This window comes from Microchirus variegatus, assembly GCF_963457635.1.
Source record: "Microchirus variegatus genome assembly, chromosome: 5".
NCBI classification, from domain to species: Eukaryota; Metazoa; Chordata; class Actinopteri; order Pleuronectiformes; family Soleidae; genus Microchirus; species Microchirus variegatus.
In genome coordinates this window covers 4,204,740-4,229,197 of record NC_139806.1, presented here as the reverse complement: position 1 = coordinate 4,229,197, position 24,458 = coordinate 4,204,740, and the positions used below count along the sequence as shown (strand labels likewise).

The 24,458-nt window shown below is 34.7% G+C and overlaps 1 protein-coding gene across 1 annotated transcript in view; it reads left to right on the top strand.

Annotated features, from left to right (window-relative positions):
- Positions 1-10,153, top strand: part of col15a1b (collagen, type XV, alpha 1b) — a 48,994-nt gene extending 38,841 nt beyond the window's left edge. Inside the window, exons 30-43 of the mRNA XM_083888793.1 lie at positions 28-84; positions 427-486; positions 1,075-1,119; positions 2,848-2,932; positions 3,182-3,207; positions 3,870-3,968; positions 4,098-4,242; positions 4,316-4,380; positions 4,481-4,612; positions 4,889-4,987; positions 5,201-5,275; positions 6,584-6,781; positions 6,871-6,986; positions 8,840-10,153. Coding sequence (XP_083744919.1) covers positions 28-84; positions 427-486; positions 1,075-1,119; positions 2,848-2,932; positions 3,182-3,207; positions 3,870-3,968; positions 4,098-4,242; positions 4,316-4,380; positions 4,481-4,612; positions 4,889-4,987; positions 5,201-5,275; positions 6,584-6,781; positions 6,871-6,986; positions 8,840-9,062 — 1,425 coding nt within the window. The 3' untranslated portion in view covers positions 9,063-10,153. The remainder of the gene's footprint in view (positions 1-27; positions 85-426; positions 487-1,074; positions 1,120-2,847; positions 2,933-3,181; positions 3,208-3,869; positions 3,969-4,097; positions 4,243-4,315; positions 4,381-4,480; positions 4,613-4,888; positions 4,988-5,200; positions 5,276-6,583; positions 6,782-6,870; positions 6,987-8,839) is intronic.
- Positions 10,154-24,458: the final 14,305 nt, after the last annotated feature.

The window sequence follows — 24,458 nt, the reverse complement described above, 5'->3', positions numbered from 1 at the left end:
CACTCATTTTTTATTATTATTTTCTAGGGGCGACCTGGTTTGCCCGGAAGAAAAGGTGACAGAGGAGACGCCGATGGTCGGCCGGTAAGAGGAAACAACATGGGGGGAAAAAGCAGTGAACAGACACACAGTTACACACAGCGGAACAAATGTACAAACATCTTTGAGCTTATTTTTGTTTCATGAGTCTGTAACACAGGACTCTGAGAAGAAAACAGACAAATTGCTCTTCTCATTTTCATGCATAAAGTATATATATATATATGTGTGTGTTCAAAATCCGATGGGGAAACTTCACACTAAACTTGTGTCCCCGGCAAGCAGCTGTTGCCATGGTTACAGACACACACAAGGACACAAACAGACAAACCCCATCGATGTCAGTCAATAATCTGTTTTTTTTGTTGTGTCCCCTCTCTGTCTCAGGGACCCCCGGGTCCTCCAGGTCCTCCAGGACTTCCTGGAAGAATTCTTGGTTTAAATGGAGTGAGTATGAAATCTGTGTTTGTTGATGCTAAAGCTACTGTCTATGGATGGATCCAGAAACATATTGGAAGTTACTACAAACTGATATTGTGTTCCAAAATCTTATTATTGTGAGTTATTGTGGACCATTTTTTTTTACTTGAAAATACTAAGTGGCTTGCCAGCATACAGTCCTAGTGAGTTCTTTTGGCGTGCCACTAGGGGGAGTCTGCGTCCTCCCAGTAAATACTGGACTTCTATTTTTGTTTTTCCCACTTCAAATTGCTCACTAAAAGTATGACTCACATAAGATAGTCCTGCATTTGTCCGGCAGCAAAGACAGTACAGATAAAGATAGTAAAAAAGAAATATATATATGGGATAAATACAAACAAGAGTTTATAAATAAAGCAATATAATAATAATGTGAACTGTTATTAATTTGGACATAAAAATCCCACAAATTATTCATATCGTCCCATGCCTTTTCATTTATTTCTTGACGTATGAAAATATTTTCAACTCTTGTCAGGTTGATTTATGTTCATTTAAACTCTAAGGACCTCCCTTTTAGCCTTACACCGCTGCTCTTCTTTTGAATCCTCAAAGACAGTGTTCCCGGTGCGACCCAGACCGCACTGCAAACAGGGACCAGTAAGTCTGACCCGGACCGTCTGACCGGTCTGTTTCACTCTGAAACGGTGGTGTGTGGGTGTCGCAGCATGGCCGCAGCTCTCTGCTCTGGGCTACAAAACAAGCAAACCCCTTTAATTTAACCCTCCTCCCCGTCTTATTTACTGCGTTTAATCGTCTCCTCTTTGTCGTCCTGACGACCTTTGGAAGGTCTATGTGTTTGTGGGTGTGGCCTCATTTCACCAGGCATCGACATCTGTCTTGTAAACGGCTTGTTTTCATCTCTGTTTCTGCCAAATGCAGATTAAATAGATTTTATTATCAGTCAGAGCTGTGTGTGCGCCCTCTGCTGGTTGAACCAGCAACTGTTTTTCCACTTTATCTCATGGACAGTCTTTTTTCTGACTGGAAACTCTGCAAATGTGCATATCCCTCACTCTCCTGCACCAAAGTCCATAGAGAAAATCAGTTGTTTGGAATCCTTCATTCAGATGATCCTCAGTGACACACACTGACCACACGAGGCAGCAGTCGACCAGCAGCTCCTGTGTCCCATCCCAAGCTAAAATCACTGATTTTCGCTCTGGGCTTTGGTGCAGGAGACTGAGAGGTTAACAAACTGCAGTTTCCAGACAGAAATATCTGTGTAACGCTGAGAAAAAGTGGCGACTATGTAGTCTGCAGAGGTCCAGCAGGGGGCAGTGTCTCAAAAAAAAACATGAATTATCACTTTTTCAAGATGCAGTCGCTGCACCAAGACTCAAAATGACTCAAAACTCAGGACAGATGTTGATGCCCTCTCCGACCGAAAAAGCGTCACTTTCAGTTCAATCAGATTAAAAAGGAATGTTGTTGTGTTTTTTTCGGCTATTATAAGCTTTGAATTGTTATTTATCATAAAGGAAATCTCCCTCCTTATTAATCGCTGTGTTGTATTGAAAGTGAGACAAATCAAACTCCCTTTGTTCCTGGTGTTGGGTTTTATATGGTTTCTATTTTATACAACTTTGTGTCTTATTCTTATTCTTTGTGGTGATACTTTATGGGTTTCTTTTTTCCCCCGAACTAAATCATTTTCAAATCTCGCTTTTTACACTTGATTGTTTATTATGATTGAATGTAAAGCTGAACACGAAGGGAAACGGTTAAACGTGGCTTCAAACGACAAACACTGCCTGACCGTTAAATAAAAAGTCACATATTCATCCAGGCCTGCAGGGGGCAGTGTTATGCTCTGTGGCTGCCAATATGTCCATCTGTGTGTTTGCCGTAATTATGTCCGTAAACTGAAGGTGTCACAGTCGAGACAGTAACAGGTTTTAATAATACTTGACAATACATTTTCTTATAATAATAATACTTAATAATACATTTAATAATAATAATAATAATAATAATAATAATTAAAAATACACACACACTATGACTATAAAAACATAAGGAAATATTTGACACTGACACTGTTTCTATTAACCCCAACAATGTGTAAACCTTTACCGCTTTAACCTCGATCCCTAACTGTTTGTATTTTGACGTACGGTCAGGTGACGGTTGTGTGTGTGCTGCTGTTTATAACATGAACCGCCTGTATATGTTTGTAATTCATGTTTTTAATGCTTGGTTTGTCTTATTTTAACATGTTTTTATTCATGTTACCGTGTTTTCTTCAGAAAGTCTCTGCGTGTGTTTTAACCCTTTGTTTAAATGCAGCCTGTGTATCCATGTTAATCTGTGTGTGTGTGTGTGTAGGGGTCAGTGACAAGGAGAGGAGATTCATTTGGATCTAAAGGTGACAAAGGAGAGGCGGGATTACCTGGAGAACAAGGGACACCTGGTAAGACTAACGGATTAACGCCATGGAACATTAAAATCAACTTAATATGCATTATTTTTTATCTAGAGCTGTAGTCCAATCCTGTTTTAAAAATGAAAAAAGCTTCAATCTTATCAAAAAAGTTGACGATTCGTTTCGTAATCGATTAATTGTTTCAGCTCTAGTCTTTTGTTTGGTGGTTAAAATCTGGTTTTCCTTGTTCTGGCAGCACATTTTGTCTCATTAATGTCGTGTTGTCTTTCTCCTCAGCTCCTGCATTTGTGGATGCAGTTGTGGTGAGTCTTGATTTATTATTCGCTCGACACAGTAAACATGACAGCAGTGTTCCACCCAAACTTGGCGGCGTCCAAATTTACGATATGAATCGGGGGGAAACGGCTCATTTCTCCATAATATAAATGTTTTCACCATTTCCATAGCACCAAATATGAATTTTAAATGGGTAAAGTGGGTCAGTTTCCATGAGATATTGCTTTAAAAATGAAATCACGACATTCATTTAAAGGGCTATTTTATACACTTTAGGGGAAAACACTTCAATTTGGCACAAAGTAAAAAATAGTTGTATATATTTATCCCAGGAGCCGGGTCAGCTGCCATTTTAGATGTTTTTGGACATATTTGAGTTTTTCAAGGCCACAATGAATACTTTAATACATTTGCTGTAAATTTGTGACATTTGTAATGTCATCTGTGGGTTTGAAATTAGTAATTAATCTGATTTTTCTTTGGAAATAAACCTGGAAAGTTGCCTTGAATTACTTTCTGCCACAAATTCATGAATGAGGTGCAGTGAGGTGAAGGTTCGATCCTTGGCTCCTAAAGTCCTCATGCCAGTGTGTCCTTATAGCAAGACTCTGACATAACATTAAATCCTAAACCTGGATTATTCTCTGTGGTTGATCTTCTTAATCTAATGTGTCTTCTAATCTGTCAGGGAGAAAAAGGGGATCAGGGACACCATGGTGAGAAGGGAGAAAAGGGTGACGCCGGAGAACCTGGACCTCCAGGACTGCCCGGCAGGTCTGGTCTTGTCGTAAGTTCTTTTTTTTATTATTATTATTATTATTATTATTATTATTATTATTATTATTATTAATAAATCCAACCTTCATCGATGTGGAGTTTGCTCTGAAGTCATAATATTCTATTTCTTTACCTGTAGGGTCCAAAAGGTGAGTCCGTCGTGGGTCCTTCGGGTCCTGTTGGTTCCCCTGGACAACCTGGACCATCTGGGTTTGGACGACCGGGACCTCGGGGCCCGGCCGGTCCTGCTGGACCTCCAGGACCTTCATATGGATCCGGTGCATGTAAGTAAAACATGAGAGATACTCTTGATTCTTCTGTGAGAACGCACATGTAAATCTGATGTGATGTCCTCAGCCGTCAGCGTCCCAGGTCCTCCTGGTCCTCCAGGTCCACCGGGATCTTCAGGACATGGAAACATGGTGAGATACCTCCTCCTCCTCCTCCTCCTTTAGTTATAGTTCCCACTCAAGGATGTACAGTATATCACTCATGCTGTTGTGGTGTTTGTGCTGCGTTCAGGTGACCACGTACAAAACGGTCCACGCTCTGACCAGAGAGAGTCAACGCGCTGCAGAGGGAACGCTGGCTTACGTGTCCGAGCGAGGAGGAGAGCTCTACGTCAGGGCTCGGAATGGCTGGCGTAAGATCCAGGTGTGCAGTGTGTGTGTGTGTGTGTGTGCGAGAGGACATGTTCTTCCTCTGTCCCCCATTGCTCCTTTCACCGCCACCGGTCTAGGCAGATGGCCGTGCATTTTTCAGTCTTGTTCTGTCCCAATCCCACTTTTCTGACCGTCATGTTTTATCAATGGAATCATTGACCTAAACAAAAATGGCGCGTCAACCGTGTGCTGCATCGGTTTCTGAAGATTTGGAATCGACAAAATCCACGTTGTTTGAACTTTTAGGGATTATTTGTTTGTCTTCCAGCTTGGAGAGCTGATTCCTTCAGGACCTTCGTCCTCAGCGGCGTCTCATGCTCTGAGCAGAACTTCAGAATGGAGCAGGACACACAGGAGCCACAGCCAGGTCAACATACACACACACACACACACACACACACACAGATGTTCTCCTTAGACTTCCATTCATTAGGACAGCGTTTTCCCTAATCTTAACCATGAAAAACAGAGATTATTTCTCTCTCTCACACACACACACACACACACGGTGTCATAATCCATGCATGTTGAACATTTTACAGAAACATCTGTGTGATTTTACGCTCGTGTTTTTGAACAGGAGCTGCAGGAGAACAACAGAGGATATCAGCCCAGCTTTAATGTTCTACCACAGACCTTCAACGACGTCTCCGGGGTGAGTTGTCATCTGAAACCAGACTTCTACTTGACATCATTTGCGATTGAGGAAGATCTGGAACTAGTGATTGAGGACATTAACTCCTCATGAAAATGTAGTGGAAGCTCATTTTCCCATAGACTTCCATCCAAACTAAGTTCTTTTTGCAGCCCAGTCTCCCTCTAGTGATTATTCAGTATATCCTCATTTCCTGGTTGGCCTGTTAGTGTTCTTCTCCTTGTTCTTCTTCTTTTTCTAATAATTAGTGCTGGGCATGTGAGCATTAACGCATGACGCGTTTCCATGACGACTGACCGGACATTGTGACATGTTTACGTGACTCCCCGATTGTGACGCTAAACTTTAAAAACAGAGGCACACGTACGCAGTACACAGGTACGCTGTTTTTTTTATGTAGCGCTGCTCTTTTCGTTTAATAAATGGACCGCTCCAGTTCGACTGTAGGCGCGCTAACGGCGCTAAAGGAGCTAACGGAACTAACTGTTAAAGGGTGCCTGGACTCTGGTGCCTCGGCACGTAAACATGACGTCACGCGTGTCTTTTTCCGGTTAGTCGTCATGGAAACGCGTCATGCGTTAATATGCCCAGCACTACTGATGATCTGAAACCTGAACCTGAAAGAAAATCTCGTAAAAACAGACCCGGAAAAAACAGGCTGAATTCAGGAAAAAAATCCAAAACATAATTTCAATGCAAAAATAATTCAGAGGTACAATCTTTTCAATTTTTAAAAAAAATATTTTGTCATTTAAAAAAAAAAAAAGGAATGTTGAATGCATATCTCCCCAAACATCCAATAATTTCTTCCTCAGACAAAAAACACCTGTCTGATATTTTTGCGACTTCTGCTGTTTACACTAAAAAATGTACCATTTTTGGCAAAGAAAATTTAAATGAATCGATTGATCAACTTCTTTGGCAACGACTGAAAGAGGATAAATTGAAACCATGACTCCTAAGTACAGTTTGGTGCCCCCTGTTGGAGCGAACCAAGTCTGTTAGGTGAAATGTCATTTTCAGGAGGATCTGACCTTTAACCCCGCTGCTTGTAATGTCTGTACTTAAGGGTTAGCATTAGCGTTGAAATCAGCATGTGGATTTCATTCATTTATCCTGTAGCAGGTCAGTGTGAATAATAATAATAATAATAATAGTAATAATAATAATTTGCAGCAGACTGTACACTAGCAGGTGCAATGCTGCCCTCCACAGTGCAAAGTTCCTTCCTTGCTTCCAATCCCAGATCTGTCATAAAGATGTAGACAGCGTTGGTTTTAGTCCAAGTGTCCTCTCTCTGCATTTCAGCTCCACCTGGTGGCGCTGAACGCTCCTCTGAAAGGTGACATGCGTGGAATCCGCGGCGTGGACTTCCAGTGCTACCAGCAGGCTCGCTCCATGGGACTGACTGCCACCTACAGGGCCTTCCTGTCCTCACACCTGCAGGACCTGGCAACCATAGTGAGGAAGGCGGACCGCGCGGACATGCCCGTGGTTAATCTCAAGGTCGGAACACGGTTGAGATGTGCAGGATTATTTTAGATTAGATTGACGTTAAAAGTTACAACGTTAAATGTTTCCTCTCTTGTCCTCAGGGTGACGTGTTGTTCAGTAGTTGGACGTCCATCTTCTCAGGAAACGGAGGCTCATTTAATCCGGCCACACCGATTTACTCCTTTGACGGACGCAACGTTATGACTGATTCAGCCTGGTGAGTGTGTGTGTGTGTGTGTGTGTGTGTGTTCTTGTACTGAGGACCAGTGAGGGTTTTTAACCAACAAAGTGAGGTCATTTTTACGGAGTGAGGACATTTTGGCCGGTCCTCACTTTGTTTTCATTGAAATCACTTCCTATATAGATAAATATAGATATAACATGCTATACTCAATTTGTCAAAAATTTGGACCAAAACCTTTGGGTCAAATTTTGGACCAAACATTTTTTCAAATTGTGGGTCAAATTTTTTTTTTTCAAATTGTGGGTCAAATTTTTTTTCAAATTTTGGATGACGTAGTATAGCATGACGTTTTTGTCAAATTTTGGACCCAAAATTTTGGGTCAATTTTTTTTTTTCAAATTTTGGGTCAATTTTATTTTTCACATTTTGGGTCAATTTTTTTCTTCAAATTTTGGGTCAAATTTCTTTTTCAAATTTTGGATGACGTAGTATAGTATGACGTTTTTGTCAAATTTTGGACCAAAAACTTTGGGTAATTTGTTTTTTTCAAATTTTGGGTCAAATTTCTTTTTTACATTTTGGATGACGTAGTATAGTATGATGTTTTTGTTTTTGCTCTGGGGCTCCACCTGCAGACATTTTATGGTACTGCAACCAGTAGTTCTATTTAGATGTCATTCATGAAGTAGATATTTGTAATTGTGTTGATTTATAAAGTGGAAATGCTGGTCTTCACTTTGTCAGCAACCCGGTCCTCAGTATGCAGCAAGTACAAGAATGTGTGTGTGTGTGTGTGTGTGTGTGTGTGTGTGTGTGTGTGTTCGTTCACTCACTCACTCACTGTCTACTGTAGTTGTGTCGGTAATTCATAAGCTTTACAGCCCAAACATGTAAACAAAACAAGAATCAACATAACTCACACATTTAGTTGCATAATATTTACTGGTGCTCAGAGAATAGCAGCACTCACTCACTCACTCACTCAATGTCTCACTCACTCACACATTTACTCACACTTTCTCACACACACACACTCACTCACTTACTGTCTGACTCACTTACACATTAACTCACTCACTTACACATTTGCTCACTCACGCTCACTCATTCACTCACTCACTGTCTGACTCACTTACACATTAACTCACCGACTCACTCACTGACTTACTCATTTACTCACACACACTCACTCACTCACACACACACACACACACTCACTCACGCATTTACTCGCTCACTCTCACTCACTCACTGTCTGACTCACACATTAACTTACTGTCTCACTGACTTACTCTCACTCACTCACTCACTGTCTCACACACATTAACTTACTGTCTCACTGACTCACTCTCACACACTCACTCACTCGCTCACACGCTTACTCACACACACACTCACTCACTTACACATTTACTCACACTCACTCACTCACTCACACACACACTCACTCACACATTTGCTCACTCACACACTCACTCGCTTACACATTTGCTCACTCACGCTCACTCATTCACTCACTCTGACTCACTTACACATTAACTCACTGACTCACTCTCACACACTCGCTCACTCACTCACTCACACACACACTCACTCACACATTTACTCACACACGCTCACTCACACACTCGCTCACTCACGCTCACTCATTCACTCACTGTCTGACTCACTTACACATTAACTCACTGACTCACTCTCACACACTCGCTCACTCACTCACTTACACATTTACTCACACACGCTCACTCACACACACACTCACTCACTCACACATTTACTCGCTCACTCTCACTCACTGCCTGACTCACACATTAACTTACTGTCTCACTCACTCACTCACACTCACTAACTCACTCACTCACTCATGTCTCTTCTTTGTCCCTCAGGCCAGAGAAGTTGATGTGGCACGGCTCCAGCGCGGTGGGGATCAGACTGACCTCAAACTACTGCGAGGCGTGGAGGACGTCCGACATGGCGGTGACGGCTCAGGCGGCGCTGCTGCACACGGGACGACTGCTGGGTCAACACGCTCGCTCCTGCTCCAACCACTACATCGTCCTGTGTATAGAGAACACGTATGTGGGCAGCACACACCCACGGAGGCCGTGACCACACAAACACACACACACACACACACACACACGTGAACACATGAGGGAACACACACACACGAACACATGAGGAACGTAGGGAATGTGAATGGGAAACACATGTAGGCACATACATACATGATCATATGTCACTGGTTTCACTGAAACATTCAAGTACAGACAAAAACAAAATTCCCCCAAAAACTATTTTACCACTAAATTCTTGTTTCATTTTTTTTATTTTTTTTTAATCTATGAAAAATATGAATACAATAGAAGTCAATCTGTTGGAGTTCCTTAAAAAAAATATTGTAAAAAGAATCCTGAAATGTTTTTCCCGGGAAAAAAAAGATCTTGTTAAAACAGATCCATAAAAAAAATTCTTGTAAAAAAAACCTGTAATTTTTTTTTCAATTTCAATGCTAAAATAATTCAGAGGTACAATCTTTTCAATTTTTTAAAAAGATTTTGTCATTTAAAAAAAAGGAATGTTGAATGCATATCTCCCCAAACATCCAATAATTTCTTCCTCAGACTGTAAGTGACTTTCCCAAAAACACCCGTCCGATATTTTTGCGACTTTTGCTGTTTACACGTCCGAAAAACGTACAATTTTTGGCAAAAAAATTGAAATGAATCGATGATCAACTTCTTTGGCAACGACCGAAAGAGGATAAATTGAAACCATGACTCCTAAGTACACTTTGGTGCCCCCTGTTGGAGCAAACCAAGTCTGTTTGGTGAAATGTCATTTACAGGAGGATCTGACCTTTAACCCCGCTGCTTGTAATGTCTGTACTTTAGGGTTAGCATTAGCGTTGAAACCAGCATGTGAATTTCATTAATTTATCCTGTAGCAGGTCAAGTGTGAAAATCTAGTCCGTTCACTTTTTCTATTTTAGACTTTAATGATGTTGGAACGTGTATATATATAAATATATATATTTGTGTTGTCTGTTTTTTTTGGTTTTTTTAACTGTAGACGTAGGTTTTTTTTGTTTTTCTTCTCACCGCGTGCATTTCTGTTCACATGTACTTTCAGTTGTTGTCGTTGTTGTCTGGACTTTTTTGTTTGTTATTTTTTTTTTGTTCAAACCGTGGGCGTCGAAATTAAAGAGAGTGTGCTCACCGGTACTCACGCTGAAATTAAAATACATGTTTGGTTCTGTTTGTTTCACGTGTGAATGTGGAGTTAATTGATATTTTTATTTTTATTAGTATAGTATGACATACTACATAGTATAGTATGACGTTTTTGTCAAGTTTTGGACCAAAAAAACGTTTTCAAAAAAATGGTCAGATTTTGGACGACACATAGTATAGTATGTCGTTTTTGTCAAATTTTGGACCAAATTTTTTTCTCCAAAAATTGTCACATTTTGGAGACATAGTATAGTATGACGTACTACATAGTATAGTCTGACGTTTTTGTCAAGTTTTAGAACAAAAAAACGTTTTTCAAAAAAATGGTCAGATTTCGGACGACATAGTATAGTATGTTGTTTTTGTGAAATTTTGGACCAAATTTTTTTCTCCAAAAATGGTCACATTTTGGAGACGTAGTATAGTATGACATACTACATAGTATAGTATGACGTTTTTGTCAAGTTTTGGACCAAAAAAACGTTTTTCCAAAATATTGTCAGATTTTTGACGACAAAGTATATAGTATGTCGTTTTTGTCAAATTTTGGACCAAATTTTTTTTCTCCAAAAATGGTCACATTTTGGAGACATAGTATAGTATGACGTACTACATAGTATAGTATGACGTTTTTGTCAAATTTTAGACCAAAAAAACGTTTTTCAAAAAAATGGTCAGATTTCGGACGACATAGTATATAGTATGTCGTTTTTGTCAAATTTTGGACCAAATTGTTTTTCTCCAAAAATGGTCACATTTTGGAGACATAGTATAGTATGACGTACTACATAGTATAGTCTGACGTTTTAGTCAAGTTTTTGACCAAAAAAAGTTTTTCAAAAAAATGGTCAGATTTCGGACGAGATAGTATAGTATGTCGTTTTTGTCAAATTTTGGACCAAATTCTTTTTTCTCCAAAAATGGTCACATTTTGGAGACATAGTATAATATGACGTACTAATAGTATAGTCTGACGTTTTTGTCAAGTTTTTGACCAAAAAAACGTTTTTCAAAAGAATGGTCAGATTTTGGACGACATAGTATAGTATGTCGTTTTTATCAAATTTTGGACCAAATTTTTTTTCTCCAAAAATGGTCACATTTTGGAGACATAGTAAAATATGACGTACTACATAGTATAGTATGACGTTTTTGTCAAGTTTTGGACCAAAAAAACGTTTTTCAAAAAAATTGTCAGATTTTGGACGACATAGTATAGTATGTCGTTGTTGTCAAATTTTGGACCAAATTTTTTTCTCCAAAAATGGTCACATTTTGGAGACATAGTATAGTATGACGTACTACATAGTATAGTCGGACGTTTTTGTCAAGTTTTAGAACAAAAAAAACGTTTTTCAAAAAAATGGTCAGATTTCGGACGACATAGTATATAGTATGTCGTTTTTGTCAAATTTTGGTACAAATTTTTTCTCCAAAAATGGTCACATTTTGGAGACATAGTAAAGTATGACGTACTACATAGTATAGTCTGACGTTTTGGTCAAGTTTTAGAACGAAAAAAGTTTTTCAAAAAAATGGTCAGATTTCGGACGAGATGGTATAGTATGTCGTTTTTGTCAAATTTTGGACCAAATTGTTTTTTCTCCAAAAATGGTCACATTTTGGAGACATAGTATAATATGACGTACTACATAGTATAGTCTGACGTTTTTGTCAAATTTTGGACCAAATTTTTTTTCTCCAAAAATGGTCACATTTTGGAGACATAGTATAATATGACGTACTATATAGTATAGTCTGACGTTTTTGTCAAATTTTGGGCCAAAAATTTTTTCTCCAAAAATGGTCACATTTTGGAAACATAGTATAATATGACGTACTACATAGTATAGTCTGACGTTTTTGTCAAATTTTGGACCAAATTTTTTTTCTCCAAAAATTGTCACATTTTGGAGACATAGTATAATATGACGTACTACATAGTATAGTCTGACGTTTTTGTCAAATTTTGGACCAAATTTTTTTTCTCCAAAAATTGTCACATTTTGGAGACATAGTATAATATGACGTACTACATAGTATAGTCTGACGTTTTTGTCAAATTTTGGTACAAATTTTTTCTCCAAAAATGGTCACATTTTGGAGACATAGTATAGTATGACGTACTACATAGTATAGTCTGTCGTTTTTGTCAAGTTTTAGAACAAAAAAAGTTTTTCAAAAAAATGGTCAGATTTTGGACGACATAGTATAGTATGTCGTTTTTATCAAATTTTGGACCAAATTTTTTTTCTCCAAAAATGGTCACATTTTGGAGACATAGTAAAATATGACGTACTACATAGTATAGTATGACGTTTTTGTCAAGTTTTGGACCAAAAAAACGTTTTTCAAAAAAATTGTCAGATTTTGGACGACATAGTATAGTATGTCGTTGTTGTCAAATTTTGGACCAAATTTTTTTCTCCAAAAATGGTCACATTTTGGAGACATAGTATAGTATGACGTACTACATAGTATAGTCGGACGTTTTTGTCAAGTTTTAGAACAAAAAAAAACGTTTTTCAAAAAAATGGTCAGATTTCGGACGACATAGTATATAGTATGTCGTTTTTGTCAAATTTTGGTACAAATTTTTTCTCCAAAAATGGTCACATTTTGGAGACATAGTAAAGTATGACGTACTACATAGTATAGTCTGACGTTTTGGTCAAGTTTTAGAACGAAAAAAGTTTTTCAAAAAAATGGTCAGATTTCGGACGAGATGGTATAGTATGTCGTTTTTGTCAAATTTTGGACCAAATTGTTTTTTCTCCAAAAATGGTCACATTTTGGAGACATAGTATAATATGACGTACTACATAGTATAGTCTGACGTTTTTGTCAAATTTTGGACCAAATTTTTTTTCTCCAAAAATGGTCACATTTTGGAGACATAGTATAATATGACGTACTATATAGTATAGTCTGACGTTTTTGTCAAATTTTGGGCCAAAAATTTTTTCTCCAAAAATGGTCACATTTTGGAAACATAGTATAATATGACGTACTACATAGTATAGTCTGACGTTTTTGTCAAATTTTGGACCAAATTTTTTTTCTCCAAAAATTGTCACATTTTGGAGACATAGTATAATATGACGTACTACATAGTATAGTCTGACGTTTTTGTCAAATTTTGGACCAAATTTTTTTTCTCCAAAAATTGTCACATTTTGGAGACATAGTATAATATGACGTACTACATAGTATAGTCTGACGTTTTTGTCAAATTTTGGTACAAATTTTTTCTCCAAAAATGGTCACATTTTGGAGACATAGTATAGTATGACGTACTACATAGTATAGTCTGTCGTTTTTGTCAAGTTTTAGAACAAAAAAGTTTTTCAAAAAAATGGTCAGATTTCGGACGAGATAGTATAGTATGTCGTTTTTGTCAAATTTTGGACCAAATTGTTTTTTTTTTTATGACAAAAACGTCATACTATACTATTAGTACGTCATATTATACTATGCCTCCAAAATGTGACCATTTTTGGAGAAAAAACAATTTGTCCAAAATTTGACAACAACGACATACTATACTATGTCGTCCAAAATCTGACCATTATTTTGAAAAACGTTTTTTTGTTCCAAAACTTGACAAAAACGTCGTACTATACTATGTAGTACGTCATATTATACTATGTCTCCAAAATGTGACCATTTTTGGAGAAAAAAAATTTGGTCCAAAATTTGACAAAAAAAGTTTTGGACCAAAAAAAAGTTTTTCAAAAAAATGGTCAGATTTTGGATGACATAGTATAGTATGTCGTTTTTATCAAATTTTGGACCAAATTGTTTTTCTCCAAAAATGGGCACATTTTGGAGACATAGTATAATATGACGTACTACATAGTATAGTCTGACGTTTTAGTCAAATTTTGGACCAAATTTTTTTTTTCTCCAAAAATGGTCACATTTTGGAGACATAGTATAGTATGACGTACTACATAGTATAGTATGACGTTTTTGTCAAGTTTTGGACCAAAAAACGTTTTTCAAAATAATGGTCAGATTTTGGACGACATAGTATAGTATGTTGTTTTTGTCAAATTTTCGACCAAATTTTTTTCCTCCAAAAATGGTCACATTTTGGAGACATAGTATAGTATGACGTACTACATAGTATAGTTTGACGTTTTTGTCAAGTTTTGGACCAAAAAACGTTTTTCAAAATAATGGTCAGATTTTGGACGACATAGTATAGTATGTCGTTTTTGTCAAATTTTCGACCAAATTTTTTTCCTCCAAAAATGGTCACATTTTGGAGACATAGTATAATATGACGTACTACATAGTATAGTATGACGTTTTTGTCAAGTTTTAGAACAAAAAAACGTTTTTCAAAAAAATGGTCAGATTTTGGACGACATAGTATGTATGTTGTTTTTGTCAAATTTTGGGCAAAAAATTTTTTCTCCAAAAATGGTCACATTTTGGAGACATAGTATAGTATGACGTACTACATTGTATAGTATGACGTTTTTGTCAAGTTTTGGACCAAAAAAACGTTTTTCAAAAAAATGGTCAGATTTTGGACGATATAGTATAGTATGTTGTTTTTGTCAAATTTTGGACCAAATTTCTTTTTCTCCAAAAATGGTCACATTTTGGAGACATGGTATAGTATGACGTACTACATAGTATAGTATGACGTTTTGTCAAGTTTTAGAACAAAAAAAGTTTTTCAAAAAAATGGTCAGATTTTGGACGACATAATATAGTATGTCGTTTTTGTCAAATTTTGGACCAAATTTTTTTTCTCCAAAAATGGTCACATTTTGGAGACATAGTATAATATGATGTACTACATAGTATAGTATGACATTTTTGTCAAGTTTTGGACCAAAAAAAAGTTTTTCAAAAAAATGGTCAGATTTTGGACGACATAGTATAGTATGTCGTTTTTGTCAAATTTTGGACCAAATTTTTTTTCTCCAAAAATGGTCACATTTTGGAGACATAGTATAATATGATGTACTACATAGTATAGTCTGACGTTTTTGTCAAATTTTGGACCAAATTTTTTTTCTCCAAAAATGGTCACATTTTGGAGACATAGTATAATATGACGTACTACATAGTATAGTACGACGTTTTTGTCAAGTTTTGGAACAAAAAAACGTTTTTCAAAATAATGGTCAGATTTTGGACGACATAGTATAGTATGTCGTTTTTGTCAAATTTTGGACAAATTGTTTTTTCTCCAAAAATGGTCACATTTTGGAGGCATAGTATAATATGACGTACTAATAGTATAGTATGACGTTTTTGTCAAGTTTTGGACCAAAAAAACGTTTTTCAAAAAAATTGTCCGATTTTGGACGACATAGTATAGTATGTCGTTTTTGTCAAATTTTGGTACAAATTCTTTTTTCTCCAAAAATGGTCACATTTTGGAGACATAGTATAATATGACGTACTACATAGTATAGTATGACATTTTTGTCAAGTTTTGGACCAAAAAAAGTTTTTCAAAAAAATGGTCAGATTTTGGATGACATAGTATAGTATGTCGTTTTTATCAAATTTTGGACCAAATTGTTTTTCTCCAAAAATGGGCACATTTTGGAGACATAGTATAATATGACGTACTACATAGTATAGTCTGACGTTTTTGTCAAATTTTGGACCAAATTTTTTTTCTCCAAAAATGGTCACATTTTGGAGACATAGTATAGTATGACGTACTACATAGTATAGTATGACGTTTTTGTCAAGTTTCAGAACAAAAAAACGTTTTTCAAAAAAATGGTCAGATTTTGGACGACATAGTATGTATGTCGTTTTTGTCAAATTTTGGGCCAAAATTTTTTTCTACAAAAATGGTCACATTTTGGAGACATAGTATAGTATGACGTACTACATAGTATAGTATGACGTTTTTGTCAAGTTTTGGACCAAAAAAACGTTTTTCAAAAAAATGGTCAGATTTTGGACGATATAGTATAGTATGTTGTTTTTGTCAAATTTTGGACCAAATTTTTTTTCTCCAAAAATGGTCACATTTTGAAGACATAGTATAGTATGACGTACTACATAGTATAGTATGACGTTTTGTCAAGTTTTAGAACAAAAAAAGTTTTTCAAAAAAATGGTCAGATTTTGGACGACATAATATAGTATGTCGTTTTTGTCAAATTTTGGACCAAATTTTTTTTCTCCAAAAATGGTCACATTTTGGAGACATAGTATAATATGACGTACTACATAGTATAGTATGACATTTTTGTCAAGTTTTGGACCAAAAAAAGTTTTTCAAAAAAATGGTCAGATTTTGGACGACATAGTATAGTATGTTGTTTTTGTCAAATTTTGGACCAAATTTTTTTTCTCCAAAAATGGTCACATTTTGGAGACATAGTATAATATGACGTACTACATAGTATAGTATGACGTTTTGTCAAGTTTTAGAACAAAAAAAAGTTTTTCAAAAAAATGGTCAGATTTTGGACGACATAGTATAGTATGTCGTTTTTGTCAAATTTTGGACCAAATTTTTTTTCTCCAAAAATGGTCACATTTTGGAGACATAGTATAATATGACGTACTACATAGTATAGTTTGACGTTTTTGTCAAGTTTTGGACCAAAAAACGTTTTTCAAAATAATGGTCAGATTTTGGACGACATAAAAAACGAAAATTTGTCGTTTTTGTCAAATTTTCGACCAAATTTTTTTCCTCCAAAAATGGTCACATTTTGGAGACATAGTATAATATGACGTACTACATAGTATAGTATGACGTTTTTGTCAAGTTTTAGAACAAAAAAACGTTTTTCAAAAAAATGGTCAGATTTTGGACGACATAGTATGTATGTTGTTTTTGTCAAATTTTGGGCAAAAAATTTTTTCTCCAAAAATGGTCACATTTTGGAGACATAGTATAGTATGACGTACTACATTGTATAGTATGACGTTTTTGTCAAGTTTTGGACCAAAAAAACGTTTTTCAAAAAAATGGTCAGATTTTGGACGATATAGTATAGTATGTTGTTTTTGTCAAATTTTGGACCAAATTTCTTTTTCTCCAAAAATGGTCACATTTTGGAGACATGGTATAGTATGACGTACTACATAGTATAGTATGACGTTTTGTCAAGTTTTAGAACAAAAAAAGTTTTTCAAAAAAATGGTCAGATTTTGGACGACATAATATAGTATGTCGTTTTTGTCAAATTTTGGACCAAATTTTTTTTCTCCAAAAATGGTCACATTTTGGAGACATAGTATAATATGATGTACTACATAGTATAGTATGACATTTTTGTCAAGTTTTGGACCAAAAAAAAGTTTTTCAAAAAAATGGTCAGATTTTGGACGACATAGTATAGTATGTCGTTTTTGTCAAATTTTGGACCAAATTTTTTTTCTCCAAAAATGGTCACATTTTGGAGACATAGTACAATATGATGTACTACATAGTATAGTCTGACGTTTTTGTCAAATTTTGGACCAAATTTTTTTTCTCCAAAAATGGTCACATTTTGGAGACATAGTATAATATGACGTACTACATAGTATAGTGCGACGTTTTTGTCAAGTTTTGGAACAAAAAAACGTTTTTCAAAATAATGGTCAGATTTTGGACGACATAGTATAGTATGTCGTTTTTGTCAAATTTTGGACAAATTGTTTTTTCTCCAAAAATGGTCACATTTTGGAGGCATAGTATAATATGACGTACTAATAGTATAGTATGACGTTTTTGTCAAGTTTTGGACCAAAAAAACGTTTTTCAAAAAAATTGTCCGATTTTGGACGAGTATGTCGTATAGTATGTCGTTTTTGTCAAATTTTGGTACAAATTCTTTTTTCTCCAAAAATGGTCACATTTTGGAGACATAGTATAATATGACGTACTACATAGTATAGTATGACATTTTTGTCAAGTTTTGGACCAAAACAAGTTTTTCTATAAAATGGTCAGATTTTGGATGACATAGTATAGTATGTCGTTTTTATCAAATTTTGGACCAAATTGTTTTTCTCCAAAAATGGGCACATTTTGGAGACATAGTATAATATGACGTACTACATAGTATAGTCTGACGTTTTTGTCAAATTTTGGACCAAATTTTTTTTCTCCAAAAATGGTCACATTTTGGAGACATAGTATAGTATGACGTACTACATAGTATAGTATGACGTTTTTGTCAAGTTTCAGAACAAAAAAACGTTTTTCAAAAAAATGGTCAGATTTTGGACGACATAGTATGTATGTCGTTTTTGTCAAATTTTGGGCCAAAATTTTTTTCTCCAAAAATGGTCACATTTTGGAGACATAGTATAGTATGACGTACTACATAGTATAGTATGACGTTTTTGTCAAGTTTTGGACCAAAAAAACGTTTTTCAAAAAAATGGTCAGATTTTGGACGATATAGTATAGTATGTTGTTTTTGTCAAATTTTGGACCAAATTTTTTTTCTCCAAAAATGGTCACATTTTGAAGACATAGTATAGTATGACGTACTACATAGTATAGTATGACGTTTTGTCAAGTTTTAGAACAAAAAAAGTTTTTCAAAAAAATGGTCAGATTTTGGACGACATAATATAGTATGTCGTTTTTGTCAAATTTTGGACCAAATTTTTTTTCTCCAAAAATGGTCACATTTTGGAGACATAGTATAATATGACGTACTACATAGTATAGTATGACATTTTTGTCAAGTTTTGGACCAAAAAAAGTTTTTCAAAAAAATGGTCAGATTTTGGACGACATAGTATAGTATGTTGTTTTTGTCAAATTTTGGACCAAATTTTTTTTCTCCAAAAATGGTCACATTTTGGAGACATAGTATAATATGACGTACTACATAGTATAGTATGACGTTTTGTCAAGTTTTAGAACAAAAAAAAGTTTTTCAAAAAAATGGTCAGATTTTGGACGACATAGTATAGTATGTCGTTTTTGTCAAATTTTGGACCAAATTTTTTTTCTCCAAAAATGGTCACATTTTGGAGACATAGTATAATATGACGTACTACATAGTATAGTACGACGTTTTTGTCAAGTTTTGGAACAAAAAAACGTTTTTCAAAATAATGGTCAGATTTTGGACGACATAGTATAGTATGTCGTTTTTGTCAAATTTTGGACAAATTGTTTTTTCTCCAAAAATGGTCACATTTTGGAGGCATAGTATAATATGACGTACTAATAGTATAGTATGACGTTTTTGTCAAGTTTTGGACCAAAAAAACGTTTTTCAAAAAAATTGTCCGATTTTGGACGACATAGTATAGTATGTCGTTTTTGTCAAATTTTGGTACAAATTCTTTTTTCTCCAAAAATGGTCACATTTTGGAGACATAGTATAATATGACGTACTACATAGTATAGTATGACATTTTTGTCAAGTTTTGGACCAAAAAAAGTTTTTCAAAAAAATGGTCAGATTTTGGATGACATAGTATAGTATGTCGTTTTTATCAAATTTTGGACCAAATTGTTTTTCTCCAAAAATGGGCACATTTTGGAGACATAGTATAATATGACGTACTACATAGTATAGTCTGACGTTTTAGTCAAATTTTGGACCAAATTTTTTTTCTCCAAAAATGGTCACATTTTGGAGACATAGTATAGTATGACGTACTACATAGTATAGTATGTCGTTTTTGTCAAATTTTGGACCAAATTTTTTTTCTCCAAAAATGGTCACATTTTGGAGACATAGTATAATATGATGTACTACATAGTATAGTATGACATTTTTGTCAAGTTTTGGACCAAAAAAAAGTTTTTCAAAAAAATGGTCAGATTTTGGACGACATAGTATAGTATGTCGTTTTTGTCAAATTTTGGACCAAATTTTTTTTCTCCAAAAATGGTCACATTTTGGAGACATAGTACAATATGATGTACTACATAGTATAGTCTGACGTTTTTGTCAAATTTTGGACCAAATTTTTTTTCTCCAAAAATGGTCACATTTTGGAGACATAGTATAATATGACGTACTACATAGTATAGTGCGACGTTTTTGTCAAGTTTTGGAACAAAAAAACGTTTTTCAAAATAATGGTCAGATTTTGGACGACATAGTATAGTATGTCGTTTTTGTCAAATTTTGGACAAATTGTTTTTTCTCCAAAAATGGTCACATTTTGGAGGCATAGTATAATATGACGTACTAATAGTATAGTATGACGTTTTTGTCAAGTTTTGGACCAAAAAAACGTTTTTCAAAAAAATTGTCCGATTTTGGACGAGTATGTCGTATAGTATGTCGTTTTTGTCAAATTTTGGTACAAATTCTTTTTTCTCCAAAAATGGTCACATTTTGGAGACATAGTATAATATGACGTACTACATAGTATAGTATGACATTTTTGTCAAGTTTTGGACCAAAACAAGTTTTTCTATAAAATGGTCAGATTTTGGATGACATAGTATAGTATGTCGTTTTTATCAAATTTTGGACCAAATTGTTTTTCTCCAAAAATGGGCACATTTTGGAGACATAGTATAATATGACGTACTACATAGTATAGTCTGACGTTTTTGTCAAATTTTGGACCAAATTTTTTTTCTCCAAAAATGGTCACATTTTGGAGACATAGTATAGTATGACGTACTACATAGTATAGTATGACGTTTTTGTCAAGTTTCAGAACAAAAAAACGTTTTTCAAAAAAATGGTCAGATTTTGGACGACATAGTATGTATGTCGTTTTTGTCAAATTTTGGGCCAAAATTTTTTTCTCCAAAAATGGTCACATTTTGGAGACATAGTATAGTATGACGTACTACATAGTATAGTATGACGTTTTTGTCAAGTTTTGGACCAAAAAAACGTTTTTCAAAAAAATGGTCAGATTTTGGACGATATAGTATAGTATGTTGTTTTTGTCAAATTTTGGACCAAATTTTTTTTCTCCAAAAATGGTCACATTTTGAAGACATAGTATAGTATGACGTACTACATAGTATAGTATGACGTTTTGTCAAGTTTTAGAACAAAAAAAGTTTTTCAAAAAAATGGTCAGATTTTGGACGACATAATATAGTATGTCGTTTTTGTCAAATTTTGGACCAAATTTTTTTTCTCCAAAAATGGTCACATTTTGGAGACATAGTATAATATGACGTACTACATAGTATAGTATGACATTTTTGTCAAGTTTTGGACCAAAAAAAGTTTTTCAAAAAAATGGTCAGATTTTGGACGACATAGTATAGTATGTTGTTTTTGTCAAATTTTGGACCAAATTTTTTTTCTCCAAAAATGGTCACATTTTGGAGACATAGTATAATATGACGTACTACATAGTATAGTATGACGTTTTGTCAAGTTTTAGAACAAAAAAAAGTTTTTCAAAAAAATGGTCAGATTTTGGACGACATAGTATAGTATGTCGTTTTTGTCAAATTTTGGACCAAATTTTTTTTCTCCAAAAATGGTCACATTTTGGAGACATAGTATAATATGACGTACTACATAGTATAGTACGACGTTTTTGTCAAGTTTTGGAACAAAAAAACGTTTTTCAAAATAATGGTCAGATTTTGGACGACATAGTATAGTATGTCGTTTTTGTCAAATTTTGGACAAATTGTTTTTTCTCCAAAAATGGTCACATTTTGGAGGCATAGTATAATATGACGTACTAATAGTATAGTATGACGTTTTTGTCAAGTTTTGGACCAAAAAAACGTTTTTCAAAAAAATTGTCCGATTTTGGACGACATAGTATAGTATGTCGTTTTTGTCAAATTTTGGTACAAATTCTTTTTTCTCCAAAAATGGTCACATTTTGGAGACATAGTATAATATGACGTACTACATAGTATAGTATGACATTTTTGTCAAGTTTTGGACCAAAAAAAGTTTTTCAAAAAAATGGTCAGATTTTGGATGACATAGTATAGTATGTCGTTTTTATCAAATTTTGGACCAAATTGTTTTTCTCCAAAAATGGGCACATTTTGGAGACATAGTATAATATGACGTACTACATAGTATAGTCTGACGTTTTAGTCAAATTTTGGACCAAATTTTTTTTCTCCAAAAATGGTCACATTTTGGAGACATAGTATAGTATGACGTACTACATAGTATAGTATGACGTTTTTGTCAAGTTTCAGAACAAAAAAACGTTTTTCAAAAAAATGGTCAGATTTTGGACGACATAGTATGTATGTCGTTTTTGTCAAATTTTGGGCCAAAATTTTTTTCTCCAAAAATGGTCACATTTTGGAGACATAGTATAGTATGACGTACTACATAGTATAGTATGACGTTTTTGTCAAGTTTTGGACCAAAAAAACGTTTTTCAAAAAAATGGTCAGATTTTGGACGATATAGTATAGTATGTTGTTTTTGTCAAATTTTGGACCAAATTTTTTTTCTCCAAAAATGGTCACATTTTGAAGACATAGTATAGTATGACGTACTACATAGTATAGTATGACGTTTTGTCAAGTTTTAGAACAAAAAAAGTTTTTCAAAAAAATGGTCAGATTTTGGACGACATAATATAGTATGTCGTTTTTGTCAAATTTTGGACCAAATTTTTTTTCTCCAAAAATGGTCACATTTTGGAGACATAGTATAATATGACGTACTACATAGTATAGTATGACATTTTTGTCAAGTTTTGGACCAAAAAAAGTTTTTCAAAAAAATGGTCAGATTTTGGACGACATAGTATAGTATGTTGTTTTTGTCAAATTTTGGACCAAATTTTTTTTCTCCAAAAATGGTCACATTTTGGAGACATAGTATAATATGACGTACTACATAGTATAGTATGACGTTTTGTCAAGTTTTAGAACAAAAAAAAGTTTTTCAAAAAAATGGTCAGATTTTGGACGACATAGTATAGTATGTCGTTTTTGTCAAATTTTGGACCAAATTTTTTTTCTCCAAAAATGGTCACATTTTGGAGACATAGTATAATATGACGTACTACATAGTATAGTATGACATTTTTGTCAAGTTTTGGACCAAAAAAAGTTTTTCAAAAAAATGGTCAGATTTTGGACGACATAGTATAGTATGTTGTTTTTGTCAAATTTTGGACCAAATTTTTTTTCTCCAAAAATGGTCACATTTTGGAGACATAGTATAATATGACGTACTACATAGTATAGTATGACGTTTTGTCAAGTTTTAGAACAAAAAAAAGTTTTTCAAAAAAATGGTCAGATTTTGGACGACATAGTATAGTATGTCGTTTTTGTCAAATTTTGGACCACATTTTTTTTCTCCAAAAATGGTCACATTTTGGAGACATAGTATAATATGACGTACTACATAGTATAGTATGACGTTTTTGTCAAGTTTTGGACAAAAAAAACGTTTTTCAAAAAACTTGTCAGATGGACGACATAGTATAGTAAGGACCCACGGTTGGTGTAGTGGTTAGCACTCTTGCCTTTGCAGCCAGAAAAACCGGGTTCCTGGGTTCGAGCCTTGTTGGAACAACTTCGGAACAAGGGCCTTTTTGCAAGGAGTTTGCATGTTCTCCCCGTGTGTGCATGGGTTTTCTCTGGGTTCCTTCGGCTTCCTCCCACAGTCCAAAAACATGCGATGGATGGATGGATGGATGGACGACATAGTATAGTATGAAGTTTTTGTAAAATTTTGGACGATATAGTATAGTACGACGTTTTTGTCAAATTTTGTACCAAAAAATGTTTTTCAATAAGTTTGGATGACAGTTTAGTATGTCGTTTTTGTCAAATGTTGGACCAAAACATTTTTTTGGAAGACATAGTATCGTCCAAAGTTTTTTTGTCAAATTTTGGACCAAAATAAAATAAGAATAAAAAAGTTTGGAGGACATAGTATATATAGCATATTGTTTTTTTGTCAAATTTTGGACGACATAGTATTTTTGCCATTATTATGCCATTTTTGTCAAATTTTGAACTAAATTTTTTTTAGACGACATAGTGTAGTATGTTATTTTTGTCAAATTTTGGACCAAACAAATTGGACGACGTACTCAATATCTCATAAATAAGACTTGGCGTCTCATAATTATGACTTGGTACCTATAATTATGACTTATTCCCAGAAATCAGACAAAAACTTGATCTTTAAGGAAAAGCATTTAGTTTTTCCATCGTTTTCCGTTCAAAAATATAAAATGTGAAGAAAAATCAGAACACTTTCTACATTTTAACAAGACTTGTTTTATTAAATGGATATGTACAGCACAATCCTGCCCTAAAACACAGCCAAAACAGGTGTGCTTCATTTAAAACCTCCTCTTGTTGCACCAGAGCCTTTCAGACGTGAGTCCCAGCATC